The sequence below is a fragment of the Sesamum indicum genome, linkage group LG11 (genome assembly GCF_026168435.1).
Source record: "Sesamum indicum cultivar Baizhima isolate 11 linkage group LG11, ASM2616843v1, whole genome shotgun sequence".
Lineage (NCBI taxonomy): Eukaryota > Viridiplantae > Streptophyta > Magnoliopsida > Lamiales > Pedaliaceae > Sesamum > Sesamum indicum.
The window spans coordinates 8831230-8846156 of NC_142667.1; the positions used below are offsets into that span (position 1 = coordinate 8831230).

Consider the following 14927-nt stretch of genomic DNA (forward strand, 5'->3'; position numbering starts at 1 on the left):
ATTATTATTATTCATAAAAAATAAAAAAAAAACAATCCATCTACTATGCATATATCTCACAATGATGTTCTTTGTTATTGATGTTCCTAAAAACAACAGTAAGATCTCTAGGTTATTTTAGTGAGTGTTTAAGGTATCTATTCTTTTAAATAATTTCTAAAAAATTATCTAAATCTTGCAAACTAAGATAATTTTAGGGCAGTGTGGGAAGGGTTTTTGGCGATGGTTATTTGATGCTTAAATCAGTTTCAAGAGCCTCCAAGCATAAAGAGTTGGGGTAGCAAAATTCATACCTGATGGGAGAGAGCCAATATTTATACATGCTGGTTAAATTATATGATTTCACGTACAATATTGATTTAAAATATGTTTAATGGTGTGCAGTGGGCTGTAAATGCCATAAATGAACAGTGACTTTGTGGTCTTAACAGACAGGACAATGCATTTGTCAGTCGAGGACGCATGTCCTTTTCGTCAAGTACGGAGCTCTAGCAGATGTCTCGTGTACTTAGCGAAATAATGTACCATCTGGTAAGATTTTCTAACATACTGATTTTGGAGATCTCCTGTGGAGTTCTCTATAATAACTCAAAAAACATAAAGATAAATGTTAATCTTGAAGGTCTCTAATGTGCTGTTATAAATATCCCCATATCAGGTCTAAAGTTATTTTCTCCACCTTTATATGAAAATCAATTTTCAAAAAATAGAAGGAGGCCTTGAGATTATAAACTGCTTAAACTTCTTGTTTATAGCTAACGTGGAACGCTTACCTACATTAACAATCCCTCAAATGAGTGGCTCAAGACGAACACATAGCCCTCCTACAGACAACATCAAATTATGCAACTTGCGACTTGATTGGTACCCAATACTTTAAGTATTGTTCATTCTAACTTCTTATGAGTCTTACAATTATGCCCTATAAGAAACATCACTGAAGAAAGAACGCCATAAAACATATAAGTTGTTGAAAATTATTTTCTGCAATTAATATGGGATACTAGTCTATATCAAATAATTTTGTAAGCAATTCAATTATTTTCAAGATATATTGATAATTCGAGTGGTTTTCATTTTTCAGTTTTAATTTCTAAAAAAGTAATTAAAATAAAAATGTTTATTTATATATTTTTTATTGAAAGTATATTAATTTAATACAATAATTCGATGTAAAACAATCTCATTGACTAATCTAAATATAATTTTATTTCACACAAAAATCTATACAAAATTAATTAAAAACACATTCTTAATTGAAAATTGGAAATAAAAAACAAACAAACAAACCCTTAGGGAGCGGTGTGTGCCAAACACGGCATAAGAAGAGGAGCGGTGCAGCAGACTGCAAACCCTGGGCCAATAATAGAGGACTCATGCGTGGTATCATGCGCTGGCTGATCTAGGCCGTAGATCTGATTGACCTAGGGATAGTGACACCTCCAACATCGTAGATCGAGAGCCACCCCTACGGCGAGTCTGCCCATCAACGGCCGCGTGGCACCTCCAAGTAATTATTAGCTGCTTCGCTGGTGGTATCTCGAGGCCTCACGTGTAACGGACAATTCTAGAAATAAATAAATAAAAAAATAAAAAAAGAGGGGGTGGAATATTACAATACTACAAGCTGCCCGCGGGCAACGGGCAGAGAGTTGGGGGCAAGGGGGAGACAATGGCCTTGGAATCTGAGCCCGCATGTACCCGATGGTCCCCCGGTGGGCTCCACCAGTGCATGATTTTTTGTAGGTTTTTATAAAGATATGGGACCCGCTTTAGTGGGAGGTGGGACCCCCATCTGACGCAGCTCCAAGGTGGGGGTATGGGAAAAGGACAAAAGCTGTGGGGACCTCCTCTAATTATGATGACATTTTTGTGTGTTTTCGTAATTTTATTTTTCCAAGTGCTTTCTGCAAAATCAATGTGCTTTTGTACTATCCCCTAATATTTTAATGATATTATAGTTTTGCCCCAATAGATCTTTATTGAAATCGACTTACGGTTCGTTCTTACATGTCAATTATCAATATCAAATATATATATATAAATAAAAATAAATAATAATAATTTTTTTTTATATTTAACACAATTATAAATATTTTTTGATTATTTAAAATTTTTTAAATAATGGTGGAATATTTATAATTATACCGAAATTTCAAGAGAATTTATTATAATTTATCCTATAATTGAGCAATAATTGTTATTATAATAAAAAAAATAACTAGTTTTAAATACCTATATATAAATAGGACTCGAATGCATAATCTCTCGATCATGAAATCTTAATTTCGCCAATACTGATTGGCTACGTACAAGAATAGTAAGATTTATAAAGAATAAAAATATGTTTCTCGCAAGATTGCTTAAATTCTAAAATATTACCACCCCAGAATAAATTTCATTACTTATTTTGAAAAACTTAGAGTCGAAGAAAGTTGCAGGGAGTACACAAATAAGTCGAATTAAATATAACAAGAAGTTAGTAGACTAAAAATGAATTTCCTCAAAAAGGAGGGGGCAAACTGCAAAAAAAGTAGTACTTAATATTACTACAAAAACCTTTGTTGGGCAACAGATGCAATGTACTACTCCTGCCACAGGATTCAACCCCTTGGATTTGGGGAAACTGCCAGTGGTTTTTATTTATCGATTAATTATTATTTATTTAATTCAACTCAAATCATTTTCCTGTGGTCCAACGGCCATTACACCCGCAGTGGTCTAGCCAATAAAACCCGTCACTTCAAACTTGTGAACGTTTTGATTAGTTGCACTTAATGGTCTTTGGTGGTCCAGGCACCACCTCATATTTACTCCTCCCACCCCCCTTGCCCCACTCTTTCACTATATAAATCCACCACCACCTCCTCCATCAGTCTCTCCTCCCACAATCATAACTTCTGCGCTTCAGATCACAAACTCACCACCACCTCGCCGCCGTGAAGTACCACCCACGCCGCCGTGAGCCGCCACTTCGTCCGCCGTGAATATGAGGTCAGGCGGTCCATACTACTCTGGATGTGAGTATGACAAGCAGCAACCCCATTTTCTTGATTCTTGCTTCCTTTGCCGGAAGCCACTCGGCAAGAACAGTGACATCTACATGTACAGGTTAGTAGTGATTTAAGTCCATGACATATTACGAAAAGACCTCTGTACTTTTGTGAAATTAAGCTGCAGTCCTCTGAAGTCATGTTTTATGGTGATTGTGGGGTCATAATGTAATTTTGGGAAATTGATGGGGTCATTTTGTAATATCCTTGATTGTTTTCATTTTTTTGTGGGATTTTTTGTATGTGTGTATTTTCAAATGGGATTTCATTTTCTTTAAAAATATTGGCTTAAATTATTTAATTTAATATATTTTAATTAATTTTTTGCAGAGGGGATACACCATTTTGCAGCCAAGAATGCAGGCAAGAACAGATTGAAATGGATGAAGCCAGTGAGAAAAGATTGAAACTTTCTTCTTCATCATCATCATCAAAGAGATCAAGTGCAGTGAGACAGAACAAGGATTCAACAAAAGAGTATGACACCAAGAAAGCTGTACGGACAGGCACAGTGGCTGTGGCCTAAAAAAGGGAAAAAAATATTTAAAAAAATATAAAATATCAAGAATCTACAAAAAAAAATGGAGGGGGAGAAAGAAAATAAAAAGGAGATGAGGGGGCATTTTGCAAATCTTGAGGAGCTCTAATGATATCTGTAAAGAAAGAGGTGGGCAGAAGGAGAAAGGAGAGGAAGATCCACCAAACAATTTTGATTTATTTTTTTTTTCAAATTTTATTTTATTTTTTTTGAATTTAGATGGCATTTCAATTAGTGTCTATATGAGGAGGGCCCTCAATTGAGATTGCCATGAGATATAAATCTTTGTTAAATGATATCTCTATTTGAATGCTAATCTATGAAATTAGAAGCATTATTATAATTATTAATTTTGTCTTTTTTTAATGTTTTAATGGAATTAAGTGTTTTCTAATTATGTTGCAGCTTTTTGTTGTGGAATGTTATTCTCTTGTTAGCATTAGAGTTGGAATATAGTTTTGGGATTTTTGTATTAGCTTAAAATAAGTGTTTATTTAATTTATTTTTTTATTAGTAACTTTTGTTTAACTTTAGTTAATTTTAATCAAAAGCTATTGCAAGTTTTTTCTCAATTTTGATCTAAATAAAGTAATAAGAGTGTTTTATTTTTGAAATTTACAAAATTACAACGGGCTTTTGAGATTTGTCATATTTATTAATATTTTTTTGTTATTTAAAAAATTATAAATATTTTTTAAAACTTTAAATATCGGTATGAGATTTGTCATATTTTTTTATTATTTAAAAAATTATAAATATTTTTTAAAATTTCAAATATCGGTATGTAATTTTAAGAGGTATTTGTTATTTTTAAAATAATAATAAAATATTTATAATTAAAATAAATCTCAAAAAACTATTATAATTTACCCATAAAAATTTGATATCAAGTTTAAAATTATTGATATTAATAATTGCATAGAGATCTATGCCCTTTTTTTTTTTTTTTTTTTTTGTGAAATACACTGAGATCTATGCTAGTAGATTTCTCCATGCTATACTGGGATGCCAAATTTTGGTGAGGAAAATATATAAAAAGAGAAACAAGTTTTATAGTATGAATTTTTGTGAGGAAGATAATAATAAAAAGGGACAAAATACTAAAATTCCTTCAAAATAATTTTGTATATGTAAAATTTATATAAAAATATATATTTTTCATTTAAAAAAACTTATACCATCAATTTCTCCTACTTAAAAATTTGCATGTACAACGGACAATTCGATCGATGTTTAAATTCATAATGTATTATTTGTTCGGATTTAACGAGTCTCAAAAGTTCGTCTTTGAAAAAAACGTCTCGTTAGATGAGTCTATGGATCGATTGTTTTGGACAAAAAGGTACGTTGATGAACTTTTAGATATTACAATTCATTTTAAAAATATTATCTAATAAAAGGAATTTGTATAATTAGAAAAATCGAAATATAATCACAAAAATGACATATTTGGGCAATTCAAACTTTTTATCATGAAATTCTTTTAAATATATGTAAATATATATATATATAGATTAATAATTCGATTTTACATTTACGACGTGTATGTATTAAATAAAACATGAATATTTTTGTTATAATATAGTATCATTTTATTATAAATGACTCAAATTGTATATGAATAAAATTATGTCCTTTTTCATGTAGAGGTTTTTTAGAGTGTGCTTTTCTAGAGTCATATTTTGAAAAGACTTTGTGGGGACCCATGTGAAAAGGATGCTAAGATTTAGGGGCAAAATTGCAAATAATTAGAATTAAATAATACTAATAAATGGGGAGGAAGCTTCTTTGAAAGTTCAAGGAAACATGCCCACAAAAATTGCAGAATTAATCTAAATTTAAAATTAAGTAAGTACTGATTTTATTGCAGAGATTAACTGTTCAAAAGTACTAAATTGTCTTAAAAGTTGTACTCTTTTTAAATAATAATCTATTGAAATAAAAATAAAATTATTAGATTCTTACAAAGGCCAATCATGTTGTGAAAAGTAGTTGTTGACAACTATATTTTTATACTATTATTGTAATAAAATATAAAGTTGTCTCATTTTTATATTAATTTCTATGTGTTTGTTTTTTTTTTTTGTATGATATTCTTTTTTTTAATTATTATTGTGAGAGTGATGAGTTGTGGGCTGCAATATTTATTTTATTGTTCGAATTTATTTGAATTATTATCAAATTTGAAAATTGTATTTAGATTTAGTCTGATTATTGATCTGATCGGGCTCGAACGAGTTTTTACTTGAATCAAAGTTGTTTGTTTTGTTATGAATTCTTATGTGATATTCTTTTTTTTATTATTATTATTCTTAGTCGCCATTTGTTTTGATGTATAATATATAATATTTTTGCATATTAAAATATATTATAAACAAGAAAGAAATATGTAAACTAATAAATCACATTTAAAAAGAATAAAATGAAAAAATAACTTAAGGTGTTATCGACAAAGCCAAAAATTATGATATAATGGTGTTAAAATGACGTTTAGTTGCTTTTATTAAAAAAAGAGTAATTATGATTAATTTTGATTATAATTGTCATATTTAAAAAGTAGTGCGACGGTATTACTAACCATCTTTTGTGAGTGTATAAGATCTTTTCTTTTCACATCGATATATATTGTGGGAATGATGAATTGTGGGCTGCAATATTTACTATGTCATATAAATGGGGCTAAAAACAAATCCGATCGGATCGAGTCGAGTCGACTTGATTATTATTTAAGTTTATTTGAATTGTTATCAAGTTTATTTATTTATCCTAAGAGATTTAAATAAAAAAATATCAAATAAAATAATGAACAATTAATTTAAAATTTTGAAATAATTCGATCGTTTTGCACATACTTTTGGGTGCTCTTCTTACAAGAAACGAAAAAATATCGAGAAAAAATTAAATTTTATTTTATCTAATAAATGAAAATAAATAGGGAATAGAATCAACAATTGAATAAGTCATGTTACAAAAAGATTATCTAAAGAAATAAGTTGGTCAAAAATCGAAATACATAATTAAAAAATCAATAAAAGAAAACATAAAAAAGAGGGAATTTTGAAAGAATTATAACCTAATGTTGATAAAATCACAAAACGAGCAAATTTTTCTTGTTCGCTAGGTAGGAATCATGTAGTTCTAACTCATGGAGCGACAGACAGTAGGGATCATGAATAAATTACTTTTAAATAAGTTAATATAAATTTTCATTATTATTTTTTTAATGGGCAAGACAAATTGAGCCTTAGGGCCTATCCGAGGCCAAGTCCTATCGGATGCTAGTTGAGTAGCCAACTCGACTAGGCACCCTATGGCACGTGTGCGCCCAGTGTTGCCTTTACAGAGTTCTAAAATTGATCTGGTAATTTTGGTATGCAACTTCAGAATTTGGAACTCATTTTATATCAAAAGATAAAGCTGTTAATATTAACAGAATAAGCACGAGATGACATTATTTTAAAGATAAAGAGTCTAAGAGAGTGTTTGGTTAAGCTTATAAGCTCCTAAAATCATATTATAAGATGTCAGAGAGCTTATAAACTAAAATAAAATATTTGGCTAATTTTTTCTAAAAGGGTTTATAAAATATCAAAATAAGATGTTTTAGATCTTATAAGCTCTTTAAAATAAAAGTTAATTTTTCTAACTTTTTTTTTTATAAAATCTTATAAACTATATAAAATTAATATGTCATAAGATAAAAATATCCATATTCATACACTCGCACACTCTCCTCTCTCTCTCTCTCTCTCACACACACACACACACACACACTTTCTCTTTCTATGGTTTAAAAACATTTTTTACTATTTAATTTTTTTAATATTCAAAAAAGAGAAAATACTCAATTATTTAATAATAAATTATTATTGTAAATAAAAATAAGATTGGTGCTGATATTTACTGAAAAATATAAATCCAAAACATTATAAGTTACACGACTAGAAATAATAATTGCATTAACAAAGAAAATATAAACTACATTTCTAAATCAATATTCGACTAGCATGAATTCACATATATATTTATTTTTATTCAAAAATTTAGGTAATAATTTATTTTTTTATTGTAAAAAGATTATATATTAAATTTTTATTTTGAATTAAATTAATGTGTACTATTTATAAAACCGTTTTAAAAAATATTAAAGCAAAATATATTGAGAAATAACAACTTATTTGATTCTAATAGTATCATGCCCAATTTAGTCATCTTACCAATAAAAGACCTTATTATGCCAAATACCTTGACATCTTATAATATATTTTCACGTCTTATAAATTTTAACATATGATCTTATCCAAACACTTTAGGTGCTTATTTTTAAAATAAAATTCAATATTTTATAATAAGCTCCTGAAATATTTTATAAAATTTTAAGAACTTATAAAATATTTTAAAAAAATTTAGCCCAACACCCTCTAATTCTTACATTAATTTTTGTTATTATATTTTTATCAACAAGATGCTTTTAGAAATTATTTTTTATTTTATGCCTTCCAAATTGGAACTTTAATTTCTTTACTTTTTTTTTATGGCCTCTCCAATATTTCACTTTCTCTTCTTCATAATAATTTTTAAATTGTGCTCTATTTTTTTTTATTTAATGAAATAAAATCTTGATTGACTATGAAGAACTGGAAAGTGAGTGGGCAGTGGAAGTTTCCCCCCCCCCCCCACCAAGCCACATATAATCTTTTATTATTTTCTTTTAATTATAAAAAATTTTGGATAGTTTCGATTTCGATCAACATCGTAATTCTAAAGCATAAATAGCTTAATACAAATTATATGCCAAAATAATCCTTACGTCAACAAAAGAAATTGAATCCACAACTATCTAATTAAAAATATCTTGTGTTATTAACTAAGCCAATGGGTATTAACAAGCCATATGTAATAGGGACACATAATATTGATACATAAAGTTGGGATAATTACACTGTTCATTTATGAGATTTGGTGTAATTACACATAATTTTTTTATGATTTGAAAAATAACATCAGAACCCTTGATATTTGATTCTATCTAAAATAGATCCTTCCGTCAGTCAGAATTCACTGAATCTGTTGATATTAATAAGAAAAATTAAATTTAAATTCATTTTTATTTTCAATTGACTTATTAATGACCACTGCATGTAAGATAAATCTCCTCTGAACAAAATACTCTTGTACATCTTCGCACGCTAATGCGTGTGCAAAGCTGTATCTCCACCCTTACAAGAGTAAGCTGGCCAGAAAGATTTGTTTAACCTGCAATAAATGAGTAAAAACTCAATTGGGGTGAATATAAGTTTTTATGCAATTTTTTTTACTAATATTGACATGTTCGATTAATTTTGGCTAACAGATTTATCTATTCGTTAGACAGAAAAAAAAACCCATCAGAGATACTAAATATAATTACCAAATTATTGAAAATTTACGTATAATTACATCAAATTTTAAAAGAGAGCAATGCAATTATCCTATAGATTTAAATAAAAAATTGTAGTTCTAGAACACCAACTTTTGTTTATTGAAGTTAGGTCCTGATAATTAACTTTTATTTAAGCTTTTGGGCAGCAAAACATTACAAAGGATTTGTGTTTATTTTTGTCATCTTTTTCCTTAACAATAATTCTAAAACCAATCTAATATGTCATTTCAAAGACATCTCCTCCAATGACAGCATGCAGTGTTTGACTTTGTCTGTATTTATTACAAAGTTGACCTTGACTTCAGGTCTCCCACCAAAACTCTACCAACTAGAAAAATAAATAATACAAAGAGAATATTAAGAAATAACAATAAAAATAAATAGGAGATATTTACATTTACATCCCCTAACTTGTTATATATTTACATAAATCACTCTTTCTTTTTACATAATTATACAAACCACCTCTGATAGTCGAAATCAAGAGTAATTTGTGGAATAGTGTTAATATTTTCTAAGGGTATGTGTAAGATGGTCTGTATAGATGATGTTAATATTTTTAACAGGTGCATATATAATTACTAAAATATAAGAGTGATTTATATAAATAAACTATAATTTAAGGGACGTAAATGCAATTATTCCAGATAAAAGAAACCTCAAAGAATCTATACTTTGAGATGAAAATTGGGGCATGATTATGTGAGATATTAGTGATAATGTGGGGCTGCCCAATGATATTAGGAATTTATATAAATGCCTCCAAATTTTCCAATAATTATACAAATGGCCAAGATTCGTGAATCTCAAATTCGAAACATACTGATCTGGCCCAACGCAATCTGAACCCAGATATGTACAAACTCTTAATGATCGTCCAGTCAATCTTGAATCAACAGTTTATGTAAACAAATACAATTCAAAATATTTATAAATACTGATTCCCTCTACACCATAGGTTTGTTCCATATTTACTTCCGTACAACCACACTAACTTAAACATCAGAGAATTATAATTGGGGCCTTTCCAGCGTTGTTCTGATATATTCCTTTCTTACAGGATATACAGTCAGATTCCCAGATTACACATCAAGTGAAGAGGGTGTTTGGCTAAGCTTTTCTAATACATCTTATAAGTTCTCACATCTTATAAGATGTTTTAGGAGCTTATAGGATATTGGATCTTATTCTAAAAATAAGTTCCAAAAGTGTTTGGATAAAATAAGATATTAAATCTTATAAGATGTTAGGGTGTTCGGCATAATAAAGTCTTTAATTGGTAAAATAACTAAAATAGACATGATACTATTAGAATCAAATAAGTTGTTATTTATTTGTAGAATTTTTGTATAAGTGGCGTGCATATATATTAAATAAACATAAAAAATGCAATAAAATTCATTTCTTGTTATACTCTTTTTTTTTTTGAAAAAAAAAAGAAGCAATTTTAAGCCAAAAAATAGAATTTCCTAAAAGCGTGCTTTTAGATATTTCTAGCTGTTTTGAACTTCTAATGAACAAACATGATAATTTTTGAATTGTTTACGCCCTATATATGAGGTAAGTACTGTTTCTTTATCAAATTGATCTCTTCCTAAAAATCATTTTTTCCCAAACATTTTCTGTTTATTTTTTCCTACATCTAATTATTTTTTTAGTGGTTTTTTTTGCAAAACACTCATTTTACTATCAACTCCAACTTTCTCCACAAATTATCACTTCTCTAAAAGCAAAAGCTACAACAAATACGGCTATAAAACGTCTATAAACTCCGACTTTGTGCACAAATTATCACTTTTCTAAAAGCAGAAGCTCGTATGGGCACTCCCATACTCCAGTGTTGTCCAGTAGAATCTCTTCCCAACTACTAGAAAGATGAGAATTCCATTCCCACAAAAAGAGCCTATCAACACTTGAACATTATTACAATTGTCTCTTTCTACAAAGTCTTCAGAACAGGAGCTTGTAAGCTGATCAAACAACTCAAAACCTGGTCCCAAAAACCCAAAAAAAAGTAAAGGAGAGAAAGAGAGAGAGAGAGAGAGAGAGGAGAAGAAGAAGAGAAACACCAGTACAAATGCATGTATTTCAGCTGCTGTATTTCTACCATTGACAACCTCAAAAGGAACCATACTTGTCTGTGCAACTAAGGCCTAATGACTGAAAACCGACCACCTTTTTTTATGTTATTTTAGCCCTCTGCATGATCATAAACCTCCTCCTGCTTACTCCTCCAATGTGTTCGCTTATCTTGGCCAAGTGTGCCATACGTCTCTTGGCTGACTCTGAGGCCCCCATCTGCTTCGTGGGCTTTTCGTCAGTCATTTTATCTTCGACTTCCTCAACGAATTTTGTTGGAGGGCTGGCTGTGCCAGAAACTTGAACTATTTGCTTCAACGTTTCGACCACCTTGCTCATCTTTGGCCGGTCCTTTGCGCTTTTGACCAAACAACTATCGGCAAGCTTAGCGATTTTACGAGCTGCATTGAGAGAGTACTTGTTTTCAAGTCTTGGGTCCATTATCATGGCAAATTTCCGACTATCAGCAGGGTACTGTTTAATCCACTCCAACAGTTTCTGCTCTGATCTTGGTCGGTCCCTTTCTAGGGACCGTCTGCCGGTTAAGATCTCGTACAGGACTACACCAAAACTCCAAACGTCGCTCTTTGAAGTTAGATGTCCTGTCTCTATGTAGTCGGGAGCAGCATATCCATATGTTCCGACAACCTACATGCCAAAAACGGGCTATAAAGTCGGACTCTGACAACATATACATGACAAGAATATTCAGAATACTTACTCTCATGTTCGAAACTAAAAATAGATGCATGTAATGTTTCAAGGTATTGGTCCTAAGTTGAATAAATCTTTGGTTATGTTCACATTCCCTCAACTATGATGGAATAACATAAACATGCAGTTCAAATAACTTCTCTAACTACATAATACAAGAATTAGTTGCGATATGCTGCATGCATATGTCAACCAAAGTACTGAAACATACTGCAGTTGAAACATGAGTGTGACCAGCCGTAGGACCCTCTCTGGCAAGCCCAAAATCAGAGAGTTTTGGCTTGAAATTATCGTCCAGCAGCACGTTCGATGACTTGAAATCTCGATATATAACCTAACATTGGAGCAAACAACAATAAGCATCAACAGCCAGTAATATTTCTGAGTTAGAGCTCTGCACAAAGATCAAGGTTAATTAGCCATAACTCATTTTTGTTGTCATCTCAAAAGAACCCAAAAAAGCATAATGCAGCTCGCTCAGATACAATATGCTAAGTTGAAAAATTAGAAAAATGAAAAGATGGTATTAATGCCGTGTGCGTAAAAACCTGGATCTCTAGTTCTTCGTGCAGATAAGCCAGTCCCTGAGCTGCCCCGAGCACTATTTGCAATCTACAATCCCAGGACAGAGTAGGGTAAGCCTTGTTGAAGAGATGATCTTCGAGACTTTTGTTCGTCATGTATTCGTAAACGAGTAGCCTCTGGATACCTCTCTCTCCGTCCACGGCACAGTATCCAATGAGTTTGACGAGATTTGGATGTTCTACAACACCTAGAAACTGCACTTCTGCTACCCATTGTTTATGACCCTGAGAGTGATCATACAAAATAATTCATATTCCTGTTGGCCCGAAACCTCTAATGTTGATAAAGCACGTAGACTGGGAGCTTGACGAAGATAGAGTAGCTTAGTTCAGAGAACAGAGCTTTCGACCAAATATTTGAAAATTCATAAGCATAGGACAAGATTTCAGGATTGACACACCACATTCAAACTGTATTACAACTGCATGTAATAGCATATCAAGATTGAGAGATCAATCAAAGTATTTGATAATCATCTGATTTCAGTAAAAAAGCATAGATGAGATATGAAAAATAAATTAGCTAACAAGCTGCTAAGATATCTTGTTCATCACAAAATGTCGTTCGGCAACCTTTTCTTTCTTCCAGCGATGCAGCAATTTCACATCATGTTATTCTGCGTCTAAAGGGCACTGACATATTCAACCAAATTTGGTGGTTTAAACATAAGGCTCTTTCTTGCTACTTATTGATTCCCGACGAAATCGTTGCTCAACTTGCAAAGTGGAAGATGCACTTTTAAAGATTTTCTGATATTTAACTCCAACATAATTTGCGACGAATACTAATTACTAAGGATCAAACCTCAGCTTGTGTCGTTATAATTCAAAACACAAAACTTGTGCCTTTTAACGTATATGCCAATCTCATCACTCGTGCAAGAACAACATCAGATGATGACCTTGAATGAATCCCTCAAAGCCAAAAACACACATACATCCTAGAAGGAACTGAATTTCATCTCCCACAGACACAACTTCCAAACTGAAGAGAGTAAGACAGTAAAACAACATAAAGAGAAGACGACCAACAGAAAATGACAGCTTATTTGACCAAATTCAATCTAGAAAACTCAATTAAGAAAGAAAGACAAAGCAATCCAAATCAAAAGTGAAGCCAAATCTTGAAGCATAATAATAGCCAGACAATTTTTTCAGAACATTTGACTTCATCAAAATATCAGGACAACATATCTCCAAACAAGAACAGTACCTGATAACCATCCCTATTGAGTTTCTTGATAGCAACCAGAAGAAGGTCACCCTTTCCATCAACAGGCTTGATGGTTCCCTTGTAAACACATCCAAAACCACCCTCACCAATCTTAAGTAATCTACTGAAATTATTAGTTGCCTGTCTTAGCTCTGAGAATGTAAAAACCCTCAAATTCTGAGCTTTCTCCTCATATAATTCAGGTATACTGCGAGGAGAAGTAGCTGAACAAGAACTCTTGGTAACCCTGTCAGTTTCTGATATATCAGATTTGCTCTGGCTGTTCAGAACTGGAGCTGATTTCTGTACTCTACTTTTGTTTCTATCCTTGAAGTAATAGAAACACTTCATTTTTTTTTCTCCCTTATATGCCAAAAGGAGTCTTCAAGATTCAACTTTGAACTCCAGAACAGCCATAGGAAACCTGCCACAAACCAGAGTCAATAAAAGAAACAAAAAATCCAAGAACCCTTCAAATATTGACAAAAAAAATTTCAGATAATTGTGGCAATGAAATTTAACATAAATCAGAGGGAACCCAGTTTGTTAAAAGCAGAAAGAACTGCGAAACTGAATCAAATGGGGTAATTTTGTTCAAGAACAGAACAATAATCAGCATATAATAGAGAAAAAAAATAGAAAAAGAAAATGTCAGCAACAAGGGAGTCTCACTAGCAAACAATAAAAACTTAACCAAAAAAACAAAGATTGAAAAGAACATTTGAACTAAAAGCTTCAAGAAGAACCAAAATTACCCTTTGCTGGGGGGGAATAGAAAATGGATGAAGAGCGAAGGAAACCTGATGAATTGTTCAAGCAAGAAATGGAAGAGAAGAAGTGATTGAACAAAATGAGCCGGGAATTTAATGCAAGAAACAGAGAGAGAGGTGGAGAGACGCTGATGGTGATTAATAAATGCTAATTCTTTTGTTGTTATCCCATCTCATCTACCTGTAAAAAGGATGAATACTGTCTACTTCAATGCATTTGTTCCTGGTTTGGCACAACCCTCTTGGACTCTCTCTCACTCAAAGCCTTCGACTTTCAACACGGCTCAACACTAACTTAAATGCATGTGAGACTTTCCCATTAAATACACAGATGGAAAAAAACAAACATAAATAAGTGTGTTAGAGATAGTATGTATGTTTGGATTTATTTTTAGAGATAATTTAAAATAAGTATTATATGTTTAATGTTGTATTTTGGGAGACAAAAATTACTATTTATTGTCAAATTATGTCTTTTTTATATATATTTATATATGTATTTATATTAAATCAGTTAAAAATAAAATATTTTTAAATAATGACAAACATTAAAT

At 31.1% G+C, this 14927-nt stretch overlaps 2 protein-coding genes across 4 annotated transcripts; one reads left to right on the top strand and one right to left on the bottom strand.

Moving 5' to 3' along the window:
- The first annotated feature begins 2861 nt into the window (after positions 1–2861).
- Positions 2862–3824, top strand: LOC105173450 (senescence-associated family protein (DUF581)). The gene is made up of 2 exons (XM_011095187.3): positions 2862–3111; positions 3384–3824. Exons 1-2 carry the CDS (start codon positions 2990–2992, stop codon positions 3577–3579), a joined length of 318 nt encoding a protein of 105 aa, XP_011093489.1. The 5' UTR covers positions 2862–2989; the 3' UTR covers positions 3580–3824.
- A 7054-nt stretch (positions 3825–10878) lies between these two features.
- On the bottom strand, positions 10879–14683 carry LOC105173451 (putative serine/threonine-protein kinase PBL19). Of its 3 annotated transcripts, none has more exons than XM_011095189.3 (5): positions 14555–14683; positions 13604–14027; positions 12355–12615; positions 12018–12140; positions 10879–11740 (listed from the first exon to the last, which is right to left on the bottom strand). In XM_011095189.3, the coding sequence occupies exons 2-5, from the start codon at positions 13952–13954 to the stop codon at positions 11195–11197; spliced, it is 1281 nt and encodes a 426-aa protein (XP_011093491.1). In that variant the 5' UTR covers positions 13955–14027; positions 14555–14683; the 3' UTR covers positions 10879–11194. The 3 variants fall into 3 exon arrangements, with proteins under 3 accessions (XP_011093491.1, XP_011093492.1, XP_011093490.1); XM_011095190.3 differs by lacking the exon at positions 14555–14683 and adding an exon at positions 14404–14548; XM_011095188.3 differs by lacking the exon at positions 14555–14683 and adding an exon at positions 14359–14548.
- Between the last annotated feature and the right edge of the window lie 244 nt (positions 14684–14927).